The 26,897-nt window shown below is 53.2% G+C and overlaps 13 protein-coding genes across 13 annotated transcripts; 6 read left to right on the top strand and 7 right to left on the bottom strand.

Annotated features, from left to right (window-relative positions):
• Positions 1-272: 272 nt before the first annotated feature.
• Positions 273-1,885, bottom strand: J4E78_006536 (uncharacterized protein; the record flags this gene model as incomplete). Its single annotated transcript, XM_049367147.1, has 3 exons — positions 273-441; positions 491-939; positions 1,028-1,885. 3 exons carry the CDS (start codon positions 1,883-1,885, stop codon positions 273-275), a joined length of 1,476 nt encoding a protein of 491 aa, XP_049220894.1.
• Positions 1,886-2,561: 676 nt separating this feature from the next.
• Positions 2,562-3,599, bottom strand: J4E78_006535 (uncharacterized protein; the record flags this gene model as incomplete). Its single annotated transcript, XM_049367146.1, has 1 exon — positions 2,562-3,599. The coding sequence occupies one exon, from the start codon at positions 3,597-3,599 to the stop codon at positions 2,562-2,564; it is 1,038 nt and encodes a 345-aa protein (XP_049220893.1).
• A 422-nt stretch (positions 3,600-4,021) lies between these two features.
• Positions 4,022-5,897, top strand: J4E78_006534 (uncharacterized protein; the record flags this gene model as incomplete). The annotated part of the gene is made up of 5 exons (XM_049367145.1): positions 4,022-4,151; positions 4,316-4,824; positions 4,903-5,092; positions 5,172-5,451; positions 5,522-5,897. 5 exons carry the CDS (start codon positions 4,022-4,024, stop codon positions 5,895-5,897), a joined length of 1,485 nt encoding a protein of 494 aa, XP_049220892.1.
• Positions 5,898-5,941: 44 nt separating this feature from the next.
• Positions 5,942-7,516, bottom strand: J4E78_006533 (uncharacterized protein; the record flags this gene model as incomplete). Its single annotated transcript, XM_049367144.1, has 1 exon — positions 5,942-7,516. One exon carries the CDS (start codon positions 7,514-7,516, stop codon positions 5,942-5,944), a length of 1,575 nt encoding a protein of 524 aa, XP_049220891.1.
• A 212-nt stretch (positions 7,517-7,728) lies between these two features.
• Positions 7,729-8,088, top strand: J4E78_006532 (uncharacterized protein; the record flags this gene model as incomplete). The annotated part of the gene is made up of 1 exon (XM_049367143.1): positions 7,729-8,088. One exon carries the CDS (start codon positions 7,729-7,731, stop codon positions 8,086-8,088), a length of 360 nt encoding a protein of 119 aa, XP_049220890.1.
• Positions 8,089-8,542: 454 nt separating this feature from the next.
• On the bottom strand, positions 8,543-9,787 carry J4E78_006531 (uncharacterized protein; the record flags this gene model as incomplete). Its single annotated transcript, XM_049367142.1, has 1 exon — positions 8,543-9,787. The coding sequence occupies one exon, from the start codon at positions 9,785-9,787 to the stop codon at positions 8,543-8,545; it is 1,245 nt and encodes a 414-aa protein (XP_049220889.1).
• Positions 9,788-10,274: 487 nt separating this feature from the next.
• J4E78_006530 (uncharacterized protein) lies at positions 10,275-15,143 on the top strand (the record flags this gene model as incomplete). The annotated part of the gene is made up of 4 exons (XM_049367141.1): positions 10,275-10,473; positions 10,562-14,117; positions 14,166-14,745; positions 14,793-15,143. 4 exons carry the CDS (start codon positions 10,275-10,277, stop codon positions 15,141-15,143), a joined length of 4,686 nt encoding a protein of 1,561 aa, XP_049220888.1.
• Positions 15,144-15,828: 685 nt separating this feature from the next.
• J4E78_006529 (uncharacterized protein) lies at positions 15,829-16,884 on the top strand (the record flags this gene model as incomplete). Its single annotated transcript, XM_049367140.1, has 2 exons — positions 15,829-16,165; positions 16,229-16,884. 2 exons carry the CDS (start codon positions 15,829-15,831, stop codon positions 16,882-16,884), a joined length of 993 nt encoding a protein of 330 aa, XP_049220887.1.
• Positions 16,885-19,189: 2,305 nt separating this feature from the next.
• Positions 19,190-20,487, bottom strand: J4E78_006528 (uncharacterized protein; the record flags this gene model as incomplete). Its single annotated transcript, XM_049367139.1, has 3 exons — positions 19,190-19,990; positions 20,169-20,381; positions 20,437-20,487. The coding sequence occupies 3 exons, from the start codon at positions 20,485-20,487 to the stop codon at positions 19,190-19,192; spliced, it is 1,065 nt and encodes a 354-aa protein (XP_049220886.1).
• A 675-nt stretch (positions 20,488-21,162) lies between these two features.
• On the bottom strand, positions 21,163-22,331 carry J4E78_006527 (uncharacterized protein; the record flags this gene model as incomplete). The annotated part of the gene is made up of 2 exons (XM_049367138.1): positions 21,163-22,070; positions 22,121-22,331. The coding sequence occupies 2 exons, from the start codon at positions 22,329-22,331 to the stop codon at positions 21,163-21,165; spliced, it is 1,119 nt and encodes a 372-aa protein (XP_049220885.1).
• A 180-nt stretch (positions 22,332-22,511) lies between these two features.
• On the top strand, positions 22,512-23,084 carry J4E78_006526 (uncharacterized protein; the record flags this gene model as incomplete). Its single annotated transcript, XM_049367137.1, has 1 exon — positions 22,512-23,084. The coding sequence occupies one exon, from the start codon at positions 22,512-22,514 to the stop codon at positions 23,082-23,084; it is 573 nt and encodes a 190-aa protein (XP_049220884.1).
• Positions 23,085-23,171: 87 nt separating this feature from the next.
• On the bottom strand, positions 23,172-23,591 carry J4E78_006525 (uncharacterized protein; the record flags this gene model as incomplete). Its single annotated transcript, XM_049367136.1, has 1 exon — positions 23,172-23,591. One exon carries the CDS (start codon positions 23,589-23,591, stop codon positions 23,172-23,174), a length of 420 nt encoding a protein of 139 aa, XP_049220883.1.
• A 1,452-nt stretch (positions 23,592-25,043) lies between these two features.
• Positions 25,044-25,632, top strand: J4E78_006524 (uncharacterized protein; the record flags this gene model as incomplete). Its single annotated transcript, XM_049367135.1, has 2 exons — positions 25,044-25,487; positions 25,543-25,632. 2 exons carry the CDS (start codon positions 25,044-25,046, stop codon positions 25,630-25,632), a joined length of 534 nt encoding a protein of 177 aa, XP_049220882.1.
• Between the last annotated feature and the right edge of the window lie 1,265 nt (positions 25,633-26,897).

Here is a 26,897-nt window from a genome sequence, read left to right as displayed (position 1 = left end):
GGGGAATGAAGTGCAGGTGAACAGATATTGAGCAACATACATGAATCAACCAGCTTTGGGAAGAAAAGGTTAGAAAGAGAGCTCATCGTGGAAGGCAGACATACTGATGTGCTCAATAGAAACACCATAGTTAATCACAGCGCATGGGAACTCAGGAATAGGAAAGGCTTACGAGCACTCATGCGATAGCGTAATGTCAAGATAAATGCGAATTTTATGTTCATGTCAAAGGCAGCTACGGCATGCGACGAGTGGCTGTGCCTACAGTCTCTTCACAAAGTATAGCGGAAAAGAAGACCGGGCCCATTAGCGACACCCTCCAAGCCGACCGCCTGGTCAGACTTGCGGTTCAACTTCTGCAGCCAGAAGCGCAGTATGAGTGACGCAGTTGCGCAGCAAAGGAGCGCTACCGTCAATACAATACATCCCATGCGATAAAGACTACAGGTTCAGTCAGCAGCTTTTCATCGATCATAGACTTTAGACTTACGGTGCGCTCCATGCGGGATATAGGTAAGCAGTGGCGATGTTCGTCGCATTCGACACAGCCGTCGCCAGTGCCAACGTAACAGCCCTCTTCGCTTTTGGCCGTGCGACCGTTGCAGAAACCCAAGGCAAGATGAGCTGAAAAGCGGAGAAAGATCCCATAGCTTGTAAGAACATGGCAAAGTAGCGAGGACCAGTCTGGTATGTTGACATGGAGATGATCTGGCCAACCGCGGAGATGACGCACGCAGCAACGATGTGGAAGCAGTGCTCGCCGGAGCGCCCAGAGTGCCACGAATTCGCGACCGAGAAGATGAAGGCCAGGAAATAGGGTGGTGCTGTAAGCAAGAGAGTCTCGACGCGGGGAAAGCCAAGTGTCTGGACAATGGATGGGAAGAAGTAGGTGAAGCTCATGGATACGACGGCGCATGTCTGGATGAAGACGAGTAATGGCTAGAAATGGCACTCGACGTTAGCAACGCGTACTGGCTTACAGATTTTGATTCTCGACACGCAATGACAAGATGAGAGAGATACGTACCACTTTCGGATCAGAGAAAGCCTGCTTCAGTCCAACGAAGACAGATTCATTCACTTCATCTGCCACACCATCATTTTCGCGGTCAAGTCGCCACTGCGCCATAGCAGTCTCTTCAGCCGATAGGAACGAGGTATTCGATGGGTAGTTGGGAAGAAGTGCGTATCCAGCAAAAGCCATAACGATTGTTAGAGCCCCCTCAAGTATGAAGATCCAGCGCCAACTCGGGTAGCCACCAAGACCTTCCATGCCGTCGACAATGCCAGCGGCAATCAATCCGCCAAAGGCCGAGGACAGCGTGTACCCGGAGTAGAAAGTGGCGATACGACTCGGTAGCTCTTTCCGCGTGTACCAGCACGAAAGGAAGAAGATACACCCAGGAAAGTACGGTGCTTCCGTTACACCGACCAGGAATCTCAAGGCGACTAGACCGGCGTGATTCTGAACGAATCCTGTAGCGCCGGAAACAATACCCCAGATAATGACAACTGTCGGTAGGTATAGCCTGGGCTTGAAGATGGAGAGCAGCATGTTCGACGGAATCATCATGGAGATGTAACCAGCCCACAACACCATGACGGCAGTCTGATACTCGACATCATCGATACCGAGCGTAGCTTCTAGACCTCCGAGGCGTGCGTTGGCGATGGCGTTTCGGTCGAGCACATTGAGCAAGAAGAGGACGATCAAGATGGGTAGAGCTCGAAAGTCAATCTTTCGTACGAGTTTCTTCTCAAGAGCGATGAGCTGCTCGGGTGTGTGGTTTCGCAGGATCTCGGGGACGGAGTTGCGAGATTCATTTGTAGCTTCGATGTATTCGCACGCTACATCCTTCTCCAGAGAGTGCTTTTCGACGTCCATCGTGATGGATTGGACGAGGCTCTGTGGTCGTGACGGTTGAGAGTGAAGTCAGATTGACGCTACCCCACGAACCTGGGGTAAACTGCATTTTATACTCCTACCCCGGATCCATATCGTCACGTCGTCGTCTTACCTGCTGGTGTTGGCTAGCTTAGTGTGGGATGAGATGCGGGGGTTCCCGCATCTAGCTATGTCTCCCGGCCGGGTAAGGTCGTCCATGCAAGTCGCACATGCATAGCAGGTGTCATGGCCTGGTGATCACGGCATCTTGGCCGAGACTTACTGAAATGATGCTTGCATGCTGAACCATCGGTATCTGAGCGAGTTGGCAATGATCAGGATGATGAGGGGGGAAGACCGGGGATGCGCCGATCACGGTGCTTTATGTACAGCCGAACAAGGTCGTGATGGAACGTGTCGACGGGCAGCATGTGCATTCAGTCACCGACAGTGCGCAAGGCTGTACTGCATACGATATGGGTGTCAACACAGAACAAGATAGTTTGTGTAGGACAAAAGTAGCTCGATCATTGAAACGCGAAAGAAAGACGACTGGCATGTATTCTTGCAGACGTAATAGTTTCCACGCGATGGTTTGGACATCACAAGAGAGCGCTGGTAGAAATGGTGACACAGCGGCTGTGTTAATCTTTCAAATGGATCGTGGTTTTGTATATCATGCGGCGACTTCTACAGTATTGACTTGCACACTCTCAATCTTCTGGCTCGCCTGCCCGGTTCCCTTCACACTTTGTTTCGGTGCAAAAGCCTCCACATAATCCCGAACAATTTGATCGAATCCGGTATCTCTCACGAACCCAAGGTCCAGAGCCTTAGTGTTATCGAACTCAGCAGGCCATGAGTATAGAATCTTCTTGCACGTAGGTTCGTCCTTCATCTCAAGCAGGTCAAGCTTATCGCTACCTCCTACTCTCGCAAGAGAGTCCATCATATCCTGCACCGAGACGCCGATACCAGGGAAGTTGAGGCAGCGATCAAACTTGGCGAGGCGGTTGATTTCGAAATCCGTAGCTGCGTAGACGAGGTTTTGGACTAATATCCGGGGAGAGCATAGCCAATGCCGCCATTGCTTGTCCTCTAATGGAATGACACATTTGATACCATTCATCGGCTCGCGGATCATACCGCTGATGAACGAACTCGCCGCCGCGGTGGGCTTCCCAGGCCGTACCGAGACAGTGGGGAAGCGAAGCGAGATGCCATCGATGAAGCCGCGTCGTGTGTATTCGGTGATGAGGTACTCGCACATCATCTTCTCCGCGCCGTAGCTTGTCTCTGGTGTTGGCATCTGAGATTCCGTGACAGGTAATGTGACAGAGTTGTTGTATACTGCCTGACTTGATGCGTATATAACTCTCGCTCCTGGGCTTGTTTTCCGGATAGATTCGAGGAGTGCGCGAGTCGCGTCGAAGTTTGCTTTCATACCCAGCTCGAAATCGGCTTCTGCGCCTGAGGACATGATGCCGTGGAAGACATAGACGGCTTCTATGTCTTTAGTAACGACAGCATCTGCTTCTGTACATAAGTCTGCCTTGATGGCTTGTGCTCGTGCTGAGGATTGCGCATTTGATGGGATGGGTGGTTCGATGATGTCGGTGAGGATGAGGGAATGCGCTGCCTTCTCGTCGTCGAGCAACTTCTTCGCCACGAGTTGACCGATGAAGCCGGCGGCGCCTGTGATAAGAATACGCATTGTGTTCTTGATGAACTGGGGTAGTGTGAGATGGCATGCGGCTCTGCCATACAAACTTTACTCATATACGAATCGCGCTCCGCAACCATCGGAGCGGTGCCTCGGCCGACTATTCGTCCTTGCAATGCAGGCATATTGCTCGCGACACCTTCTCCACACGGCTCACTGTATCCGTAATCATTAGGTGCTTGCCAGTGTTAGTGGTGTCGGCCGCGGTTGCGGTTGTTAGATGCTCGTCGCTGCCAGCGAGCCATCGGAGTTTCGCCGGGCCCACTTCTCCGCAGTCACGTCGGCAGATCGACTAGCGAGGTGGCTGCCGCGCCAATTGACAGCCTCGCGAACATTACAAACGTTTGGAACTACTTGCGTTTTTAGCATGATTCAATCCCTACGATCTACTGTAGCGCCAAGTTGTTGACAACATGGCAGACAGAGCCGTCTCAGTAGAAGAGATCAAGAAGCATGCCAGTGAACACGACTGTTGGATAGTGGTAGATGATGTGATTTGGGACATAACAGAGTTCATACCGAGCCATCCTGGTGGCGATGAGAGTGAGTGCATTCAGTGTCTTTTACTGAAGTTCAGGGTCGTGTCGTGTTTGGAGGAATGCAGAAAAACTAAACTTTGTTGCCAATCCCTTCTTGGGGTTCTCACCACAAGACAGCCAGGTCCAGATTGCATCTTTCTGGGAAAACCACCGCTGACAACAACCCAGTAATAACCAAACACGCCGGCCTCGACGCCTCCCTAGCCTACAACTCAGTCCACTCACCCACTTTGATATCCAAGACTCTCGCTCCAGGCAAACGCATCGGCAAAGTCTCCTCCTCAACATCCTCCTACGACCTCCTAAAACCACCCCCAACAGAATCCGCCCAGCCCGCCCTATCAATCGCCTCAAAGCCACCCCTAACCAGCTTGATAAACAGCTACGACTTCGAAGCCGTCGCCGAGAAAGTCCTTGGCAAAAAGGCATGGGCGTTCTACTCCAGCGGCGCGACAAATCTCGTGACGCGGGATGCGAACAAGAGCATGTTTGATCGGATTTGGTTTCGACCACGATTGTTGAGGAATATCCGGCATGTTGATACGAGGACGAAGATGTTAGGGCAGAGTGTGGAGTTGCCGTTCTTTGTTAGTCCGGCTGCGATGGCGAGGTTGGCGCATCCGGAGGGGGAGAGGGCGTTGGCGAGGGGGTGTGAGGGGAGGGGGGTTGCACAGTGTGTATGTTGATTCATTCCTTGGTTTATGAGCCGAAAGACGGGAATGTGGGAAAGATGATGTGCTAACGCGAGCTGCCAGATCTCTACGAATGCGTCGTTTACCATGCAAGAAATTACCGGCAGTGTGAAGAAAGACTCCATACCCTTCTTCTTCCAACTCTACGTCAACAAAGACCGGAAAGCATCTGAAGCTCTTCTCAAAGACGCGGAGAAGAATGGGATCAAGGGCGTGTGGTTCACCATTGATGGGCCCGTACAGGGAAAACGAGGTATGCCCCATCCCACCCTACCAAGCCCCCCTCTCTGCATCTCCAGCGCCCGGAGACTGTTGCTAACCCCGTACTACAGAAGGCGACGAGCGCGTAAAAGTCGAATCCGCAACCTTTGCCAAAGCCGCCATCAGCGGCGCCGCAGCCACAAACGACAAGAAAGGCGGTGGTCTCGGTCGCACTATGGGCACATACATAGACGACACATTCAACTGGGATGACATCGCCTGGCTGCGGAAGGCAACAAAACTACCCATCGTAGCGAAAGGAGTGCAGACAGTTGATGACGCGATGCTAGCTGTGAAATACGGGTTGGATGGTATAGTGATAACGAACCATGGTGGGAGGAATTTGGATACGTATGTCCCCTCAACCTCCCCTTTTCAAATCCACAAAATGATAGAGCGGCTTACTAATAGAGAACAACAGTTCCCCACCCTCCCTCCTAACCCTCCTCGAAATCCGGCGCCACGCCCCCGAAGTCTTTTCCAGCCTAGAAGTCTACCTCGACTGCGGTATCCGGCGCGGAACCGACATAGTAAAAGCGCTGTGTCTAGGGGCTAAAGCTGTTGGAATGGGTCGGCCTTTCTTGTATTCACTGACGTATGGACAAGAAGGTGTGGAGCACTTCATCGATATTATGAAAGATGAGTTGGAAACGACGATGAGGTTGTTGGGTATAACGTCGTTGGAGCAGTGCCATCCGCGGTATCTCAATCTAGGGGATGTGGAACATTTGATTCCGAGGGATTTGGAGGGAGGGTTGCCGGAGATTCCAGGGAAGGGGGTCAAGGCGAGGTTGTAAAATTTGTTTGTGTTGGAGAACGGAGTGTTAATTCTAAGTCTGGCTTATTCGAAGTCGCCCGACTCGAGTGCCCTTTTGTCAGCTCTCTCCTCTTGCATCTTCCTCTCCCTTCTAAACTTCTGATCCAACCCCGCAGCCTTCAACACAGCGAACCGCACGTGATCAACACCCAACCTCTTCCCTTCGACCAGCGTCTCCGCACTCACACCTAGAATCTCTCCTAGCGCACCGCCTCCGACCGGCGGCTGGATATCGTACTTAAACTTCTCCATCGCTTTTCTGAGTTCTTCGGGGCTACCTTTTGGCGACAAGCGATGCAGCACTTTTCCATCGTGGCGTTTGATCTCTTTGGCAGCGGGGATGTATAGTTTATCTAGCTTGGAAAGGATGACTTGGTGACTTACACCCGCTAGGCGCAGTGAAGCGAGCAGGGAACGGTCTTTATCTTTGATACCATGTTCGGCGTCAATCAAGAGGAATACGCGGCGGAGTTGCTTGCGGTTGGTAATGTACTTCATGATTTCCGTACCCCAGGATGCGAGTGAACCTTCGCCGTAGCCGGGCATGTCAACGATGGTTAGACCACCGAGACCGACGATCTTTTCGCGATCTTGGCCTTGTTTCTTGATGGTCACGCCGTTGCCAGCGCCGAGACCGTAGAGGTTCATTGTTTTCGTGAAGCCGGGCGTGGAAGAGGTACGCGCTAGTAGTGCCTTGATATCAGCGTTTACGACAGCGTTCAGCAGCGAGCTCTTGCCAACGTTGGAACGACCGACGAAAGCTACTTCCGGCACGTCAGACTCGGGGAAGAGACGGAATTGAGCTATGCTCCGTAGTAACTTCGCGTTGCGGCCGTGGGTGGTGAAGAAGTGGTTTGCAGTCGTTTTCTGTGCGACAGTTGGCGGAAAGGTATCCCAGTACCAATTGAAGTCTTGCAATTTGTTGAGATTGAGCGACAGCGAAGTGATGGGCGTCTCAGGCGCTGAATCTGGTGTTGTCTCCGACTTTGGCCGTCTGCCTAAGGGCGCTGATGGCGGAGAGGGTACTAGCTCGTCTCCGAACGATTTCTTGCGACCAGCGGGGAAATTTGTCTCCCATTTGCGAATGACAACGCTCTTTGGCTTTTTGATAAGAGGTTTATGTGGTGCGTTCATTTGCGCTAGTTCCATGTCTTTCCCTTCTTCTTTTAATTGTTCCATCTCCAACTCTCTCTTGTGTCTTCGGCTCTCACGCATTGCTCGCATTTGTGCGGTGGTCATGGGCGCATCTCTGTTTTGTTGCCGTCTCTCTCGCATCGTAAGAGGGCGTGGTTCATCCGCTACTCGTTCAAGGTCCTGCGCGGAGGGTTTTTGCTCGTCCGTCAATTCTACGCGCAGCTTATTTTCCGTCTTGCTCATATGAAGTATACTGCGTGTTGGCGCAGTCGGCCTGAACTTCGCTACCGCATCGCCATTCCAGTGCTTCCGTATCCGTAACCTCGCGTTGGGCGCATCATCTTGAGATGCATCGGTGGACTGTAGGCGCACTTGCGATCGCGTGACGGTTTTAGACTGTGGGCGCGACAGCCGTTGTATGCAACTGCGGCATACGTATCGTGAACTTGGCGGTAAGTTGTTCATTGCGTTCGTGCAAAAAGACGGAGAAACAGTGATGGTGGATGTGAAGTTCACGACTGGTCCAAGCTCTTCCGCATCTTTTCGCCGCAGCACTTCCGTGTGGTGAACTTGTCCAACATCACCAACAGACTACCACATTTCGAGTACTACGGTCCCTAGGGCTCCTTCCGATCATTCAATCTCCTGAATCAATCTAAACACCTCCACCACCCACAATGGCACAACCCGCGACCCCCCAAATCCTCTCCATCTACCGACGCCTCCTCCGCGAACTCCCCTCCACCCCCCAATTAACCCGCACTCAACACCAAAAGCTCTCCGCACCTTCAAAACTGCAACAGCGCATCCGCTCGACACTCTCGCAATCGAACCCCAATGCCAACGCGACAAGTCAATTACAACAGGCGGAGCAATTCATACAATATGTGCAGGCGCAACGGATGCATTCAACGCTGCTGGAGCGGTATAATCCGGGCATGGGTATGACGGAAGAGGAGAGGGTTAGATTGAGCGCGAGGAGGGTGGGTATGAATTTACCGGTGGAGTTTGAGGAGGAGGGTGGGGAGAAGGCTTGAGGATGGGGGACGGCGATTGGTAGGAGTGAGGTGGAAGTGTGCGAGGTGCGATTTCAGACATTGGAGGGCATGATGGCTGGAGGGATGACGCGCTGCTAGAGTCTACAAGATATGGATCATGCAATAGAGGATCACCGGCATCGCGACACGAAACCGGAGTCTTCTCGGATGAAATGAAGAACACTGAGACGGACTAGCACATATGGATGAACTAAAAATGTGCATATGCAATGTACGATTAGAACTGTACAAATCTATAAACTCAAACTTTCAACACAGTAATCCGACCCTCAGTCGACCAAAGTCTCGTACTAGTGTCGCCAATTAAGGCTATGCTGCTTTTGGTATACATAACTCCGTGTTCGCCGTACTCTTACACGCCAAGGCGCATATCCTCGTTCTACTCGTGAAAATGCTTTGCGAATCGTCTCCCATCTATATCCGGTTGTGACGCTCAGTCCTCAAACTTGAAGCCCTTGCCGCCAGAGGTGTCAATCATGCCACCCCTGTAGGAGCCCCTCTTTCCCTTATTTTTCTCCTTGGTGAAGCCCTTGCCCTTGGTGACGATCAACTTGGCGTGCGCGCGGTCGGCGTAGTCGTAGGAAACGTAGGCGTTGCTTGCGAGGTTAGGGTCGACTACGACGTCGGGCTTGATGCGCTGGAATCGGTTCTCGACGTGGCTTCGCTTTGACTTGGGAGCGTCTTGTGAAGGAGAGCCGGCCTTGCGCTTGTTGTTCTTTGGCTCGGGGGATGTTGCTGGCAGAGTCTGAGACGAGTCGCTGCCAGAGGCCTTGCGCTCGAGCGCAGCGGGTTTCTTCTCGTCGTCGCTGTCGGAGTCGGAGGAGCTGTCTGAGGAGCTGTCCGAAGAGCTGTCGGAGGAGCTAGAATCGCTTGAGGACGAGGGTGTGGCAGCCTTCTTTCCGCTCTTCTTGGCCTTCTTCGTCTTGGCTGGCTCTTCGTCAGAGTCGCTGTCAGAGGAGCTAGAGTCGCTGGAGTCGCTAGAATCTGAAGAGTCCGAGTCGCTCGAAGCAGACGATGATGAGACCGAAGCAGCCTTCTTGCTCTTCTTCACCTTCTTGTCCTTCTTCTTCTCGGCTTCTGAGTCGGAGCTGCTGTAGCTCGAGGAATCGCTGTCTGAGTCGCTGGACGAAGAGTCGCTGGAGGCATCGGACGAGTCGGAGTCAGGAAGCGGGACGTTGGCGGGCTCTTCTTCAGAGCTGCTATCGGAGTCGCTCGAGTCGCTGGAGGAGGAAGCAGAGGATGAAGACACGGATTTGGCCTTCTTCGCTTTGGGTTTCGCCGGCGCGCTTTCCTTCTCAGATTCGGATTCGGAATCTGAGCTGGAGCTGGAAGAGTCGGAGCTAGAGTCGGAGGAACTCGATGAGCTGGAAGCATCGTCCTTCGCAGCTGCCTTCTTTCCAGCAGTCTTCTTGGCCTTCTTTGGCTTTGCCTCGGCCTCAGACTCGCTGCTTGAGTCGTTGCTGGATGCGCTTTCCTCATCGTCGCTAGCCTCAGAATCGTTGTCGCTCATGGGCGACGCACACCATCCGTGAAATTCCTCTTCAATTTTGGTGACAGCGTCCTTCTCGCCCTTCTTCTTGAGGAACTTCTTTACTAGCTCAAGCTGCGGAATTTCCGTCGACGCAGCCTTCTGCTTCTTGTCACCGCTAGACTTCTTTGAAGCCTTCCCGGTAGCCATTGCGCGGTACGTGTCGTGTTTCGTGGATTGCGGCGGTGGAATGGTGGTGCTGGCGTGAAAGGTAGCAGACGTCGCGCAAGAAAAAAAGTACGGTAGGCGGAATGGTTCAGCGCCCCGGCTGCGCTAAGCTCTAAACGTGATCCCTGTCCCGCGCGCCTGCCGTCTCATATGGAGTACACGACGCCAGACGTCCCTCTCCGCACACCACCCCATTGCCTCTTTCACTCGCCGCCCACATTCTTCCCTCGAACGGCGCACTTGGCAGCACTTGTTCCGGGACTACCGCATTGAGCACCCCGATTGCCCCTCACCGCCGCTCCACCCGTCGACGTCGCATCGCCCGGCCATCGCAAGACTCATTACCACCTTTCGCGATTCATGGCAGCTCCTGGAGGACCTCTCGCTAGCGCCCGGCGGCAGTAATCGGCGCATCATCCACCCACGCCTTCAACTACCCCATCGGCCTTGCAGATAGCCGTACAGCAGAATGGAGGGGAGGCCACGCAACTACACCAACGGAGCGGGGGACCCTCGAGCTCCTGCCGGCCGCCCACCTGGCAGCTCGAGGGGGGCGCCTTCTGCCTCCAGCTCCACGCCCTCTGGCATGTCGCGCGCAGAACGATTCGACGACGAGCGGAAGAGAATCACCGAAAGCTGCTTCTCCAAGACGGATGACCAGGGCCAGCGTACGTGTCTACATCAGTGCCCGCGCATGTTGGGATATATGCGTGGCATACACCTCTACGTGCTATAGCATCGACTGACAAACCAAAGTCCAGGAATCTTATATCACCCACATCCGCGTCCAAGAAGATGGCGGCTACCCGCAGTCCCCCCCACCACCGAGCTCGGCCCCGTCGAACAAGAAGGCGCGCATCATCATGATATCAGTGCGCAACACAGGCAGGGTGAAGCTGCACAAAGCCAGGGAGAACGCCAACGGGTCCTTCTCCATTGGAAAATCTTGGCCTATGGAGGAACTCACTGCTGTCGAGAATTACACCCATCTCAATCCTACCAGCGAAGAGGAGGCTCAGCGGAAGCTATGGGCTGGGGAAAAAGGCTTCACTGTGACCATAGGCAAGCCTTACTACTGGGAAGCGGGCACGGCAAAGGAGAAGGAGTTCTTTATTGGAAGTATGGTTAAGATCTACAACAAGTACACTAAAGGAGACTTTCCTATCCTGACAGGATTCAGCGTGACAGAGCTGAATAGTCTGACCAACGGACAGCCGCATCTCGCGACACCAGAAGGCCGAGCCGCCGCAGCCAGTGGTCAGGGTGGTCAAAGTCCGTCCCAGAAGCGACCCGGGCCACCAGATCAAAGACCAATGCCTCCAAAGTCACCTGGACCACCACCGAGAAGACCTGGCGAATCTCCGCCTATATCTGACGGGAGAGCCCTTCCACCTGGCCCAAATCCAAACTTCCGGAGACCTCCTGGAGAGCTAGGGGGGCCACCTAGAAGACCAGGACGACCAGACGACTTGGGTAGACCGAGTACTGGGGATGACGCCCGTAGGCCTCCGCCATTTATGCCGAATTCAGTTTCGGTCGCGCCATCTATGCCCGACCTTCGCCAAAAGCGGTCAATGGACCCAAGCATTCGCTCTCGGCCTAGCGGCGATAGTATGCGACCTCGTCCTGGCCAGGGACAAAGCCCTATCCCACCACAGTTTGCGTCTCGCAATTTGACCCCACAATCTTCGAATTCTGAATTCGCTGGTCGGCCACGGACACCGGATTCAGGCAACTTCCCAGCAAGCTTAAGTCCAGGGCGCGGGCCGCCACGTGAGGATGCGCAATCGCAACGGTCGGAAAGATCCCTTGACGAACCATCATTGGACGGCGCGCCTCCAGGTATTGCGCCGCCAGATCCACGCAGACAGAACGGGTACCCCTCGCCTAGGAGAGATCCGTCGCCCAGGGGTCTCAGGCCTGGAACAGCCCAAAGCGCTGGTCGACCAGGTACAGCACAGAGCAACACCAGTTCAAACTTCACACGAAACGACGACATGCCGCCAGAAGAACCGCCCCAAAGGAGAAGGCCACTCATGGAGCCCCGGCCGTCACAGATGTCACAACGAAGTGTCGATAGCCAAGGCGCAGAGCCACGCTCAACATTCCATACGCCTTCAGGCTCGCCTGCTCCACCACTGGAAGTACCGCCGCGGAGACGACCTCAGGAGATACCCGAGAGACTGAAGCCCGTTTCTCAGGAAAACATCGCGCCTCCCGCAGACCCACTGCCTTCTCGACCACCACAGCCTACGCCTCCTCCCACATCACCCCTTCCACAAATTCCGACTGCGCCAATACCAGCAGCACCACAAGCTGAGGAAGTAGCGGCGCCTGCAACACCACCAACAGCACCTGAGCCAGAACCGCTAGAACGCACCAATTCAATGCCTGAGGATCAAGAACGCCCTGGCCTTGGGCCAATGGTCAAGAAGCCGCTGCTTAACGATAATGCGGCGACCAAGTTCCGCAAGGCAGCGGCGGCGGCAGGCGCATTCAAGCCTCGTGCTGGCGGAGCTGCTGCAAAGCTCTTCAACAAGGAGACGAAAACAACCGATGAAGCAGACGGCGTCAGCGCAGTGTTTGTGCCCCAGCGGCCAACACCAAAAGAAACACCAAAAGAAGCCCCCCAAGAAGAAGTCGAGCAGAAACTCGAGGAGCCCTCCAAATCCATACCAGACAGGTCATCTAAAGAGCGACTGCGCGTTAGTACCGAGGTGGTTCCGTCAGTTACAGTCTCTGGTCCAGGTGATCGCACTATGGCTGGCGCTGTCCAAGAAGTTGAAGAACAGCCTGCTCCGCCACCTCCAGAAAAAGCAGCGTCCAGGAACATTGAGCCTGAGCCCGAGGTGCGCCGAAAGAAGCGCCGGTCCAACCAACAGATTGTCAACATATCCAAGCTTGGTATAGATCCGAACATCATTGATGAACGGGGATTGGAATTTGAGAGTCTGCTGACTGAGCTGGGATGGGGAAATAACGAGCTGTCCGCCAAGCACATCGAGTCTCTGGAGAACGACATCAAACGTGAAATCGCCCGCGTGGAGGCAGGGAGCTGGCTAAATCACCTGGAGCAGAAGGACGATCGCGTAGAGGCTGTTGAGCGCATGCTGGACCGCGCGATCGCTGAGTGCGACGAGCTTGAGGGTCTGTTAACCCTATACAACGTTGAGCTGAGCAGCTTGAACGATGATATCGCTTTCATCGAAGCACAGAGTCAGGGTCTGCAAGTGCAGACTGCGAACCAGCGGCTACTGCAGCACGAACTTCAGCAGCTAGTCGACACTATCTCGATCACATCAGATCAGCTGGAGTCATTGAGACGCGCTCCTATAGGCAAGATCAATGGACTCAAAGATATTGAGTTTTCTTTGGTTCTGCTTTACAAGGCACTCATTACAATCGACCCTTCTTTCGTCGCCGGAGCTCGACAAGGCACGATCAGCAGTGGACCAGGATTTGGGAATAGCGATTTGGCAACGATGCAAGCTCTGCAAGAGAAACGAGACAGGTACCTCAATGAGGGATCCATGTTCCTCGAGAGGCTCAAGAAACATATGGAAATCACATTCGGCGCAGCCTTCTTGTCGACGAAAGACGCACTTTCGAGACTCGATGATCAGGGATCTGAGCCATCTCTGAAGAGAAACGTAGAAGCGCATGACGCAGGTCGAAACGAGTTGTGGATGTTGAGCCCAATCATGCTGTTCGCGAAAGAAATTGACAGGGCAGCATGGGACTCACTACTACGCATGTATCAGACTCAAGCAGCGCAGGTGTATCAACAAGAGGTTCGGGATAATATCCTAGCATGGAGACGGTTCGCAAGAAAGCCCACTGGCGAGGAGCAAGAACTGCTTTTTACCGCACAGGAGAAAGAGCCGGAAACTACCTCCACATTAGGTACGGCAAGGAAGCTGACCGTTAAGCGAAGTCAGACCCTAGCTCGTGGCCTGAGATCAGCGTCTGGTGACAAAGATGGCAAGGCAAAGCCAGCGGCTCAAGATGGCAAATTCCACGCATTCAACGTCTTCGCTAGGATCCTAGAAGACACCGGTCCGGTCCTTTTGACGGAGCAGAACTTCATTACTGAATTCTTCCATGCTACTTCAACCGACTCGCTTGACTTCCCCGAGGCCGTGCAAGCCGCGCCCCCTGAAGCGCGTCGTGGCCCCAACCTCTGGATCCGCAAGCAGTTCGAGGCGGACCGAGCCATGGCAAAACATGTCACTGGTGTCATGGAGGAGATCTTTTCCTTCTGGCCCTCTGAGATTCAGAGCCTTGTGGACTGGGCTACCAAAGCCGATCCTCTGTAAGTCATCTTCATATTATACATTGCTCGCTTACTGACTATTCGTAGGCAAGGTGTAGGCATTCTTTGTGCTGTCGACCGGAAGTTGCTCGATATCGCAGAGACGGACCAGGACTTCTTGACAAGGAACCTGCGAAAGATACACGAACGTTTGCAAGGGCTGTTCAGCCGCTTCTTGGACGAGCAGATAAGGGCCATTGAAGACACGAAGGTCAAGATCAAGAAGCGCAAGGGAGTCATCTCTTTCATGAAAACATTCCCACACTTCTCTGTCGCGATCGAGAACATGTTGCCGCCTGCTTCAGAATACGGAGACAAGTTGGAAATCCGCGACATGGTCGACGAAGCGTACCAAAGAATCAACAAGGCTATGTTCGAGAGCTTGAAGGTCATCGCCAAGGAGTCGCCCACCGTCATGGCTTCCCAAGGACAGGGTGATCCTGAAGACAAGGAGGCGCTCAACTACCACATCTTACTCATCGAGAACATGAACCACTACATGGAGGAGGTTGATGCCCGTTCTGTCAATGTCCTTGAAATCTGGAAGGGCAAGGCTCAAGATGAGTACAGCGAGCACATGAGTCTGTATGTCGACGCCGTCATCCGGAGGCCACTGGGCAAGCTTCTGGTAAGTAAACAACCTCATCTTAAACCTCTCAATCTAACATGATCCAGGAATTCATCGAATCAACCGAAACCCTCCTCTCCCAACCCGGCGCAAGCGCCCAAGCCATTGCCCAACGCTCCTCCCATTCGCGCTCAGTCTTCAAGAAACTAGTCCACTCCCACGACGCCAAGGAACTTCGCAAAGGCATTGAAGCCCTCAAGAAGCGCGTCGACAAGCACTTTGGCGACGCCGACGACCCGACTATCAGCCGCGACCTCGTCTTCAAGGTTCTCAAGGAATGCGAGAAGACATACAACAAGGTATCAGAGCGCATGACGACTATCAATCAAGATGTATATAGTGGGGAGGTGGAGATTGATTGGGGTACTAAGGAGGTCGAAGCCGCGTTCAGGAGATAGAGTCTTCGGAAAAGTGGGAGTCGGCATCTTCTCGGGTTTGTCGTGTAGTGTCAATTGTATCGCTGTGTTGCTGGTGTTTGTTGTTGTGTTACTAGGATTTGTGTATTGGAGTGTTTTGCATTGACGCGTCTATGATGGTTGAGTTGGTGTTGGGGGCTGTATGGCTGGGTGCTGGGTGCTGGGTTAGGTACGCGGCTTGCATGGTGTTTTGGAGTGGGGCGAGTGATTGCGAGCGTATCGTTATGCCTTCGGGCTTTCTCAAAATCCATCATACTCCATGCATTTCCTGTAAATCTAGATCTCAATGCAGTACGTCAACACGCATCCTTATGCACGTAAGCAAGATCTCGTATCCTGAATGCGACGCCCGCCGGCGTCCGAACGCACCGAGCCCTGCGCGCTATCCGGAAGCTTACCGTCGGACCCCAGTCACAAGTGGAGGGTAAGCGAGGAATGACGGCATCGATCCTGACTACGAGTCTAGATCGCCAGGCGCTTTGCAACAACGGTATGCGCCGGATGAACCGCCGATGATTGTGTTTGTTGGGTTGGATCAGCTAGGCATTCAATGCATTGAGGTGCTTAAGAGTTCCTGAAGATCCTCCCGGTCTCCGATTGACTGTATATGTTGGGCTGCGCCGAAGTTTCCTCAACCGCATTTCTGATTTCGAAGCTTTGCGGCAATATGACGCTCCTGCAAACTCTCCTTCGCGCGACTGCGTTCAAGAACCCGCTTCTGCGTACTCTCGTTCCCTCTGTTGCGCTCGCATACGGTATCCAAGCTGCTGTCGCCGTTCCCTCCATCGCGGCGCAGACAGAACGGTACTATGACCTCTCCGGCAGCTTCACATACCTGTCCTGCACAGCGCTCAGCTTAGTCCTGCCCTACATGCGCGCCAGAGCCGCAGGCACCATCACCGGCGGTATAACCGAGTATTTCAGCGCCCAGGGCCTGGGACAGGGCACGTGGTGGTGGAGACAGGCGCTTTTGAGCGCTGCGGTGGGGATTTGGGCTACAAGATGTACGTTTCCGCGCGAAATGGTTGGATTGCAGGAGAGTTGAGGTGCTAATGGTGATGAAACAGTGGGTTCCTACCTCTACAAACGCATATCCAGCGACGAAGGAAAAGACTCTCGTTTCGACTCCATCCGGACCTCCCCGCCCAAATTCCTCGTCGCCTTCTTCGCTCAGGCAACATGGGTGTCTCTCTGCACTCTCCCCGTTATCCTGGTGAACTCCGTTCCACGCTCCGCCTACGCAACCTCACTCCTCGGGCAAGCCGTATCCTCAAAACCCTACTTAACAGACATCCTCGGCCTCGCCATCTTCGTCTTCGGCCTAACCTTCGAGGTCGTCGCCGACCGCCAAAAAGACACCTGGGTCCAAGGCAAAAAGCAAAAGAAACACTCCGAAGAATTCCTAACTCACGGCCTGTGGAGTAAATCCCGGCATCCGAATTACTTCGGCGAGGCGACGCTGTGGAGTGGGATTGCGATTGCGGCGGCGGGGTTGCTGGTTAGGCAGCCTGCGCAGGCGGCGTTGGGGTTGAGTGGGGGCGTTGGTGGACAGGTGCTTGTGGCGGGTATGTGTGCGGCTAGTCCGGCTTTTGTGAGCTTTTTGTTGCTCAAGGTTAGTGGGGTGCCGTTGAGTGAGGATAAGTATGATAAGAGGTATGGGGAGAGGAAGGATTATCAGAAGTGGAAGAGGGAGACGCCGATGTTTGTGCCGAAAGTTTGGTAGGTTGATGGAGGGGGGTTTGGAAGATGGAACTTTTCTGGACGTGTCAGGAGGAACGGCTGCTGGGGAGGGATGAGTATGGGGAAAGTGGAAGTCGAGCAAAGGCGTAGAATATGATTGCAACGACCTTTCTCCCTCAGTTTTTCGGCGCTTTGTCTACTATTTGCAAAGCGTCTTCGTCCATGATTTCTGCTTCCACCAGCGCTGCAACCGCATCGCGTATCCAAGTCTGACAGTTCTTTATCTCCACCTTCTTTCTTGGTACCTACCACATCCAGTCAATCAGCCATTCCATAAATTGCTTACACATCGAAAACCTCACCTTACTATCCGCAGCAACCAAACTCGGCCCCGGCGGCTTCACACCCAACACGATCTCCTCAAGCCTATCCCTCGCGACTTGATCAGCAGACCACTTCCCGTCACCCATTATATCGACAACATGTTCATCCGCAACATCCCCCAAAGAGATGAGTTGATGCCGCCGGCCATCAGCACCAAGTTCATAGTTGCGTTCGAATTCTATGCTGAAGCCACTAGCAGCGTCGCCGGTTGCGTTGAGATAGGTCCCGGTTTGAGGGTCGCTAGACGAGAGGTGTGGGATCCAGAAGCCCCAGTGCGCGGGGAAGAGAGGGGAGTTGAATACGATGAGGTAGATGGGCCGGGGCATCTTTCGGATTTTTGGTTTGGGATGTGGAAGGACTAGGGTCGAGTGTGTGGTCGGAGGTTTTGCTGGCAAGCAAGGGGGTGCGCAGCGCTAATGCACTGTGCCGCCCCCGCGATCAGCGTTGCAGGCCTGGATGTCTTAGATGTGCTAGGCATCAGCGTTGTACTTGTATACAAGCAAGATGCTTGAGAATCTTTTGGATAGCGAAGTCTCTAGTTGCTCAATATGTTGCGGTAGACATTCACAAGTCGCCATACTACTGCAGTACTAGAAATCGCATTATATTCTTGCAAGATGCCATTCTTAAACCTACCAAACTGGCTTCGCATGTATGTATTCCGCAAGTACTCTGTATACTATATTGACAGTACCCAGCGTCTTCCTGGCATTCACTCTGGCCTCCTTCATACCACAGCTCTATCGCACTATCAGCAGAAAGAACAGTTTGGGCATATCAACAAATTACCTGCTATTCAACCTCATCTCAGCAACCTCACAATTCGCCTTTACATTCTTCTACATCGTAGATTCTATCCGAGAAGACAAAGGTTTTCACCGCGAACCCGTAACAGTGGGGAATTGGATCGATCTCGCGCAAATGGTTCTAGTACTGCTGTATTGGCTTATCTTGTATGTCCACTCTTCTCCCTTCCCAATGCTACCTGCAGGCCATAGAAAGACTAACTACCCCCGCCCGCAAAGATCAGTCCTACACCTCCACTATCCCTCCTCTTATCGCGACGTCTCAACAGCTTCCGCCATAAGAGTCTACGCAACATATTTCTTCGTACTAATCTTTCCCATCTTCATCGATGCCTTCTACGCCAACGACATTGACTGGTTTACCCACATCATGTTCGCCTGGGCATGGCATTGCGCACACATCCTCTGCATTAATTGGATTGTCGTTGGTTTGGGCATCGCTTCGTTCTTCTGGCAGGCGAGAGCCGTCCAAGCAGAAAAAGAAGACGAAGAGGACCAGGATCGGGAGGATAATGGACAGGAGGATCGGAAGGAGGCGCTGAGTAGAGTCGGGCTTGCGATGCAGGCGGTGTTATTTGGCGTTATGGGTATAGTATGGGGGTCAAGCGTCGAGGTGCCTTCGCGGTGGGAGTGGTACGATGGGTTTTTCGGGTGGTGGGGTGGGTGGTATAATTATTCGGGCTGGCTTGCTGTTGGTTATGTGGTGTTTGCGGGCGTACAGGCCGGGTTGCTTTGGGAGGTGATGCGGAATTGCAAGGCAGAAGATGGGGGTGATGATGGTGAGACGGAGCCGTTGCTGCACGCATGAAGGCATGTAAGTAGCTCGTACTAGGGGAGAGTGAACAGATGTGCTGCAGTCTATATTGGTCTGAGACAGATGTGCATGAATCGGAGCAATGTAGACCTCTAAGGCGCAACGTTTTGTTTATTTGATTCGAGAGGGCGTAAAAGATGCGTGTTGAGTTTGAGATAATATGAATTTTCAGATGATGGCTTCCTGATTCGAGTGCCCTTTGCCATCTTGCCTTCATGCGAAAGCTTGTTCGCTGCCATCAAGTTTTGTCTTTCCGATCATCAAAAGCCTGCTGTCGTACCCAGTGAGTCCATTATGAACCGCTTGGGCTTTTACCGAGTAGCGCCATCTCTGCCTCACTCCCCTCACTCAACACCCTCGTCATCGTCCGCCATTTTGCTCTCTCGCATCAACTCCTCCTCCTGCTCTGCCATCTTAGCTTCAATTCCCACCCTCTCCTCCTCCGTAACCATCGGCGTGGCAACACGCTCCCTCCGCGCAATAACATTCCCACACCACTTAATAGCCTCATTCCAAGCACCCTGCATCTCCCCATCATCAATCACCACCCCGCGCCCCTTCTCTTCTCCCTTCCCATCCACATCCTTGATCAGTTCCGGCAAACCCTCAACCACCAAGTCTCTGAAGAACCACCAGCTAGGCAGGAAGTTCAACTTAGCCAGCGCTGCTAATTTGAGCGGCGAGAACATGGCGCTGTACTGGCAGGCGCGTTGGAGCATGACGACGTGTTTGAACGCGATTTGCCACATCGTGTGTGCTATGTTGTCGATGTGAGTGGATGTTATGGGCATTGAGGGGACGAAGGGGAGCAGCGTGGGCTGGGTTTGGAGGACGTGGCGGAGGAGGTTCTTCATCAGCTGAGAGGACTGAGCTGATTGGGCGGTGGAAGACAGTGGCGCGGATGGCTGTTGCTTGTTGAGTGTAGTGGAAGTGAACTTTCCCGGCGATGTGACTGCGGCGTAATGGGAGATCTGGGATAGTGTTAGCATGTAGTCACCTAGGTATTCCGTGTCATGTACTTCGTTCTTCACCTCCTCGATCTTCTGCTTCTTCGGCAGGGACTCGTCTCTGGTCTCTGCCTGAGTAGTACGCTTGTCCGCTCCTAAGGACTTGATCTGGACATCAGCCATCTTCGGTGAAATTCCCTACATTATTGTCAGTCTCGCTCCTGAGAACATCCCTGGCGGCACGCCAACCTAGGGAAAAACTGAACAGCCTGGAGCCTACGTTGACGTTGGGTCCCCTACTTGGCAAGGTTTTAGGTCAACGTAGTCTGCAGACCTGTTCAGTTTTTTTCTTGAATGAGGTGGCGGTTCATCTCACCTCGGCCTTGATCTTCCTCTTATTGTCCACCATAACCGTCGGCTTCGCAGCAGAGATTTTACGCTGCTGCTGAACAACGACCTTGGGCGAGCTTTGCGCATTCGAGTCTTTGCGCTGCTGCTGAAGTTTTGGAACGGCTTGGGAAACGGATGTTTTGCGCTGCTGCTGGGACTTTGCGGGGACTTTGGGGCCTGGTGTGGGAGTGATGGGGCTCTGTCATCGTTAGTATCCTGCTTGTGGTTGTTCATGCTATGAAAGCTCAACTCACTTTCCTCGCTGTAGGGGCCTTTGGGTTGATAGCCATAGTGAGACCCGGCATCTTTTCGGCACGATGGTGCTGTAGTTAAAGAGAATGGTGGGAAACTTGGTAAGACGCGTAGAGGGCGTGAAAGGTTGGCGTGATGAGCCTGTTGTTTGCGAGAGACAGTTTGAACAAGAAAGGCGAGGTGAAATAGTCTGATGTCAAGCGTGGAAACGCGTGGTGAATGTGAGGGTGAGTGTTGACTAGTGAGACAACCCCACATCAGGTGCCCACAAAGGGAGAAGACGTGAAGCCGCCTTGACGTCTCAATAGCCTCAAAGGCAATATAAGCTGTTTGCTTGAGGTCGTTTCCAGCAACTCAAGGTAACCATTACATGTCGAGGTGAGGGAGCGAACGCTATGATGTCTTGATGATAAGAACGAGGAAGGAGAGGCAAACGTAGACCTGAGAAGACGGCATCAGCTTGCGATTGCACTGGATCACGGCATTCTGCTGTCGCGTAGTTCAGATGATGAAGAGAGTATGAAGACATGGAATGGTCTGAAAGAGCCTTTCGATATGATTAGCGAGGGTCAAGAAGTACACCAAACGATGCCCCGATGAAGCAGACTTTATTCAAAGCTCCCGACTCTGTGCTATGCAAACTCCCATGGTATATTACCCAAAACGCCACTCTCTTGTGGTGGTACGCAGGAGCTTCCCATGCCAACTCAAGGACTCCATCCGCAATGCTAAGCCCGCCCACGTGCCCGGGTCGCGCGTGCTTTAGGCTTCGCTTTCGACTTCTTTGGCGCAGGTGCCTCCTCTTCCTCCTCCTCAGAGTCACCAATGTCCTCCTCTCCGTCGAGATCCATCTCCTCATCTTCACTCTCATCCTTAGCCTTCTTTTTTGAACTACTACTCTTCTTCTGCTTCTTGCGATTAGCTTCAAAAGCCTCTTCCGATGGCTCCTCCATGGGTGTCGAGCGCTTTGAGCCTCGTGACTTGGGCGCGTACTTCGCTTCCAGCGAATCAAAGAAGTTGCCTGCTCGTGACTTCTGGCGCTGCTGGATCAGAGCCGCTAGACCTGCCATGTCGTCTTCGCCGCTCTTCTTGCCTTTCGGTTTCGCCTTGGCTTTGGCCTTGCCATTTGTGGCCCCCGATTCTTCTTTCTGGGCCTGCTTCTTGTCGAAGTCTTCACGCCTCTTCTTTTCAGCGTCCTTGGCTTTTTGACGCGTCTCGTCTGTCTCGGCTTCGTACACGGGGTATGAGCTGACTGTGCCGTTCTCGATCTCCTCGTCTAGGATCTTCCTGAACCGATCGTCGTCCTCGAGGATGTCTGATAGCATGACCAGGTCGTACACCTTGTTCAGGTTCCCCTTGACCTTCTTGAACGCTTTCACCAGATCGCGACGCTCCTCCTCGCTGCCCTTGTATTCATTCGCGACGTTGTTGATAGCCTCCTCATTGACGACATTCTCGAACTGCTCGCGATAAAACTTCAGCCAGTTGAAGTCATCGTCGTCCTCCATTGTCTCGGCTGTGCTGCCAGTAAGGTCGTAGCGCCTGCGTCGGCGATCGTCGGAGAGTACGGCGTATGCGAATGCGATCTCTTGGAAGGCCTTGTTGGCGGCTTCCTTCTCGTCGGGTGCAGCCTTGTCTGGTCATAGTTCAGCAATGCATTCCACAATGTGTAGTAAGGGCACTGACCTGGATGGCATTTGAGCGCCATCTTGCGATATGCCTTCTTCACATCGTCGGCAGTGGCTTCTGTCTCGAGTCCAAGAACCTCATACGGGTTGATGCTGGGCGGACCATCTTCTTCGTCCATGTCGTTCTCGCCTTCGCTCTCATTGTTGTTTACAAAGTCATCCTCCGCAGATTCCTCGGGAGACGGTTCTTTTCTCTGTCTTCGTGCCATCTTGTAGTGTTGTGTTATGGATATGGAGGTTGTGTGACTACTGACGGTCGACGCCTGCGTGAGAACGCGACGCGACCGTGAGCCCGGACTTAACGGAGCTAGCGCGCCTGACCCACTTTTCCCCAATCACCGCCGCCCAGAACGCCAATTACATCACCTTCACTTTCCTTCCTCACCAACATGCAAGTCGACTACGACACAGGCCCTGTGCGAACATGGGACGGCCCGGTACCCCCAGCAAAAGGCCCAGACCCCAACGACCACCTCCAATACATGCGCCTGGCCCTTGACCAAGCCCAAGAATCACCACCGAAACCTTCAAATTTCCGTGTTGGCGCCCTCTTAGTCGACGCAGATACCGGGAACATCCTTTCGCGCGGCTACACTCTAGAATGCGAAGGAAACACGCATGCGGAGCAATGTTGTCTTTTGAAGCTTGCTCAAGCACACGGCTTGCCTGAGGAAAGAGTTGGGGAAGCATTACCATCAAACACCGTCATCTACACGACCATGGAACCTTGTAATCTTCGGCTTAGTGGTAACCTTCCATGCGCGGATCGGCTCATTCGAACGAGAGGGAAAGATGGAGAGCAGAAGATCAAGAAGGTGTATCTTGGCGTCAAAGAGCCGGAGAAATTTGTAGGCGAGAATGCGGGACGGAAGAAGCTAGAGGAGCATGGGATTGAATGTGTTCATGTTCCAGGGCTGGAAGAGAGAATATTGAGTGTTGCTACTGCGGGCCATGAACAATAACTATCTGATCTGGAAATGATATGGAAGACGTATAGAATCCAACGCACAAAAAGGAGCGCTCAGGGCGTAATCTACACTCCATTGACTTTAGCTACTGTTCTGCCTCTCCATATCCGTATAGATGTACCGCTCTTCTGACCTCAAAACCTCCAGCTCTACATCCTCCGCCTGCGAGCACTTCCACCGATCCTTTGCCTTCCGTCTGCCGCTAATCCTCATCTTCAGCCCCAGTTCGTACTTGAATCGCTTCCATCTGGTCTTGCGAATCTCCGATGATTTGACCCCACTCCCTGGCTGAGCTTCTGTCTTCTTAGAAGATTCCGGTTGCGGAGCGCTTACAGATGCCTCCTGTGCTGCCTCCATAGTCTGCTGATCGGCTGCATCGTATTCGATAGCCATAGGACTGACAGCCAGTAGCGCAATAAAGAGGGACGCGAATCTGCTTTCTCGCTTTGTAGCCGGCTCTGATCTTGGAGGTTTCGCAGTCGTTTCGTTATTTGAGGTCATTGGCACGTCTTCAAACGGCGCACTCTGCCCCGATGTCTCATCACTCCAGGTTTGCGTCCTCAAGGTAACAGGTGGCTCCAATGCGCTGGTCCTGCCATTCAACAGCCCCATTTGTCCAGACACGAGTCGATTCTGGAGACTTGCCGCCGTCGAAGGCCCGCCGGTAACTTCAGGTACTCGTCTGAGGAGCAAAGTCATCTTTCGCTCTGTCGCATGGGAGTAGAACGCAGGACCAAAGGGGTAGCTGAATGAGAAACGATAGAAGAATAGCTTTGGTGATAGGGTGTATTACCAACAGAGACGCAAGACAAGGGGATAACAAGTGTACGCTGGCGGACAGGTTTCACGCCTCAGCAGGCTGTACCATTCTCACCGACTTTGCGCACCTGGTTAGTCGCCCATCTCATAAGTCTTTCTAGAAGGAGACTACCTTTCGTGAAGTGTTCCACCAGCTTTCGGGCCAAATGTTATTGGGACGAAAGGTTCCCATCTCTTGGAAGGTGCAGCTGAGGATCCCTGTCAACAATGACCCGACGACGTATTCATACCGGTGGCAAGCACAGCGCAGCTTTAGTAAACAGACGGGCGAAGTTGAGGCCCATCTAGATATCGCATGAGGTCCTCATCTATGAGAAACCCTTGATGTGATGGGCTAGGCGACGTTGGCTGTTCTCGACGCCTTGAAGACCCCAAAGTCGGTTCGGGATTGAGAGCAGCAGGAAGGATCCCAGCTTCCGCTGCGTTGTACCGTTTGATACCTGATATGTATGTGTGCTGGCTTTGTTGATGGCACACTTGGAGGGGGCATGGTCGATTTCGAGGTTGTTGGGAAGCTCAGACGGCGCGTGGTAATTGTCCAGGCACCCGCAATCGACGGCTTTCGAAAGTTACCCGATTCGGATTGCGCTAAAGAGCCCGCAACACCAACCATCTCCTCTGCTGAAATGGTTCTTGACTATCAAGCAGAATATAAATCTAGTTCAACATCTACGTCTACGTTCACAACCGGCTCTCGGGACAACCTAGCCCTACCCCGCTACCTAGGCAAGGGCTCGCGTACCTCGACCCCCGACGCGCGAAGGGATCGCCCGCGAATCTCACCTAGGACCACCATTGCGTCATGACTTATTCGCATCGACCAAAATGCCATCCCCTCCATCGATTACCACGCGAATTGCGTAACCCTGACCGTTTTGTACCACCTTTCTCATGATGACGCGTGCCAAAAACATGCAATTGGATAAAGCCTAGAATAACAAAACGCCTCGTGGGCAGTACATAGCCACCGAATACATTACCTATAATAACCCGTCCATCCAATACACTCTCACAAAACTTCTTACAATGACATCTTACCTCCGCCCATTCGCAACACAAACTTACAACCAAACACTCCGTGCCTTCACCAAACCAGCCTTTTCGTCCCAGGTATCAAGAATCACAACCGCCAAAATGTCAACAAACCCCTCAAACCTCAAGATCGAGACCAAAAACGTCCAAACCGCCCCCGGCGTCACCCTCTCAGAGCAACAAAACACCATCGTAGGCTCCGTCCTCGACCTCTTCGCCGGCCGCCCCTCGCTTCCCAAACTGCAACTCTGGCGCGACGACGCCACCTTCACGGACCCCATCACCATCGCTGAAGGCCGCGAGAAGTACTCTGCGCAATGGTACGGACTGCAGAGTGCTTTTAGCGAGATTGAGAGACTCAACCACCAGGTTAAGGATGCGGGGAACCCGATTTTGATGGACCTGAGGACAAGATATGTGATCAAGGGGTTGAACAAGGAGCAGTTGATTCAGAGTGTTGTTGCTATTCATTTGGATGAGCAGGGCAAGATTAAGAAGGTCGAGGATAAGTGGGATGGCAAGTTGCCGGATAGCAGTATTGCGAACGTAAGTTACACACATGTTTTGTTCAATCTTAGTAGCATGCTAATGATCTGTACAGGCTTTCCGACACTTGAACGCTGTCACCGTACCCAAGTTCGTCGGTGTACCAAAGAACGACGAGGAGGATGCGAAGAGGGGAAACCAGTAGTTTTATCGTTATGTATCGAGTGATCTAGCGCCGCGTACAATATCGTACTGCGTAAACTCGTAATTCGTAAAGTCATTACAACATGTATTGTGTCTCATAACGCGCCGTTGAACATCCTTCCGAGCGCTATGTGCAGGAAGAGCGCAACTGCGCCGGCGCCTACACCTAGCACTTTCAGACTCGGTGCTCCTGCAACAATCAATATTGTGCCGCAACCTCCTTGCTCCGCTCTTGGCAGATCGGGCCCATCCATCGTGATTGTAGCGCAGAAGCCGCCTTGTACCTGGTCCGGGTTGTGGTATACGGTCGTTTGAGGAGGTGGTTGAGCGTACACGACAGCCGTTTGCTGCTGGGGGTATACCGTTACGGTCGTGACTTGTGCGACGTTTACTGCGCCTCCGCATTGGTTTCCGCTTGGGCAGCAGCCGATCAGTCCATTCGAGTTGCCAGGAACGGCGCATGTGTAGCCTGATGGACAGCACCTGGGTTTGATCAGCAAGAGTCACGCCATCTCTCAGGATTCCTACTCACCAACTCGGTTGGTTGACATTGCTGCAGCTTACTGAAGCTGACGAAGGACACCAATTTGCGTCTTGCGCTACGACTTGCTGTCCGTCTGGGTTTACAATGTACACAGCGCCAGAGAACGGCGCATTGTTCGAGATCTGCTGTGGTATAGCCTCAGGCTTTGCGATCGGTTCCGCGACACATAATGTCAATGTCGCAGCGACGAGGCTCCATGGCGCAAATGATCTCATCGCGTTGAAAGTCGCCGAGACTGTCAGAGAAAGAAGCCGGATACAACGAAGGTGTGCGACAACGAACGTTTAGAAAGCGAAGAAAAAGCTGCGGGGTTAGTATGCGACGAAAAGGCACAGCCTCGAAAAGATGAGAGATCAAAATCAGCAGTCGTCGGGCGCATACCGGGCTGCTACCCTGCCCTTAAGTCTGACCGGAATACCTTGGAAGCTCTCAATCGAGAGCTGGGAATAGCTCCAAGCTTGCTGCAGGTTGGGCTAGCTCGTCATGGACAGCTTCATGCCGGCTTAGCGGGGAGTCGCACTATTGGTAGCCTCGACGGCACCGAGGTCTAGTTCGCGGTAGAGTGGTCCCACTTGGCTGCTTTTTGCGATAGACCATTGTCGGGCATGATGGCAAAACGGCGGTGTTGAGGTGTGATGGGGCTACAGGTGGCCGGGTGGACCTGGTAGCATGCTTGCTGCCCATCCTCTATACGATGCATTTGCTGGCAGCGGGGCGAAGGG

This window comes from Alternaria triticimaculans (assembly GCF_023758025.1).
Source record: "Alternaria triticimaculans strain BMP 0046 chromosome Unknown scaffold_9, whole genome shotgun sequence".
Lineage (NCBI taxonomy): Eukaryota > Fungi > Ascomycota > Dothideomycetes > Pleosporales > Pleosporaceae > Alternaria > Alternaria triticimaculans.
The sequence above is the reverse complement of the archived record's forward strand: the minus strand, read 5'-3'. Positions and strand labels throughout refer to the sequence as shown.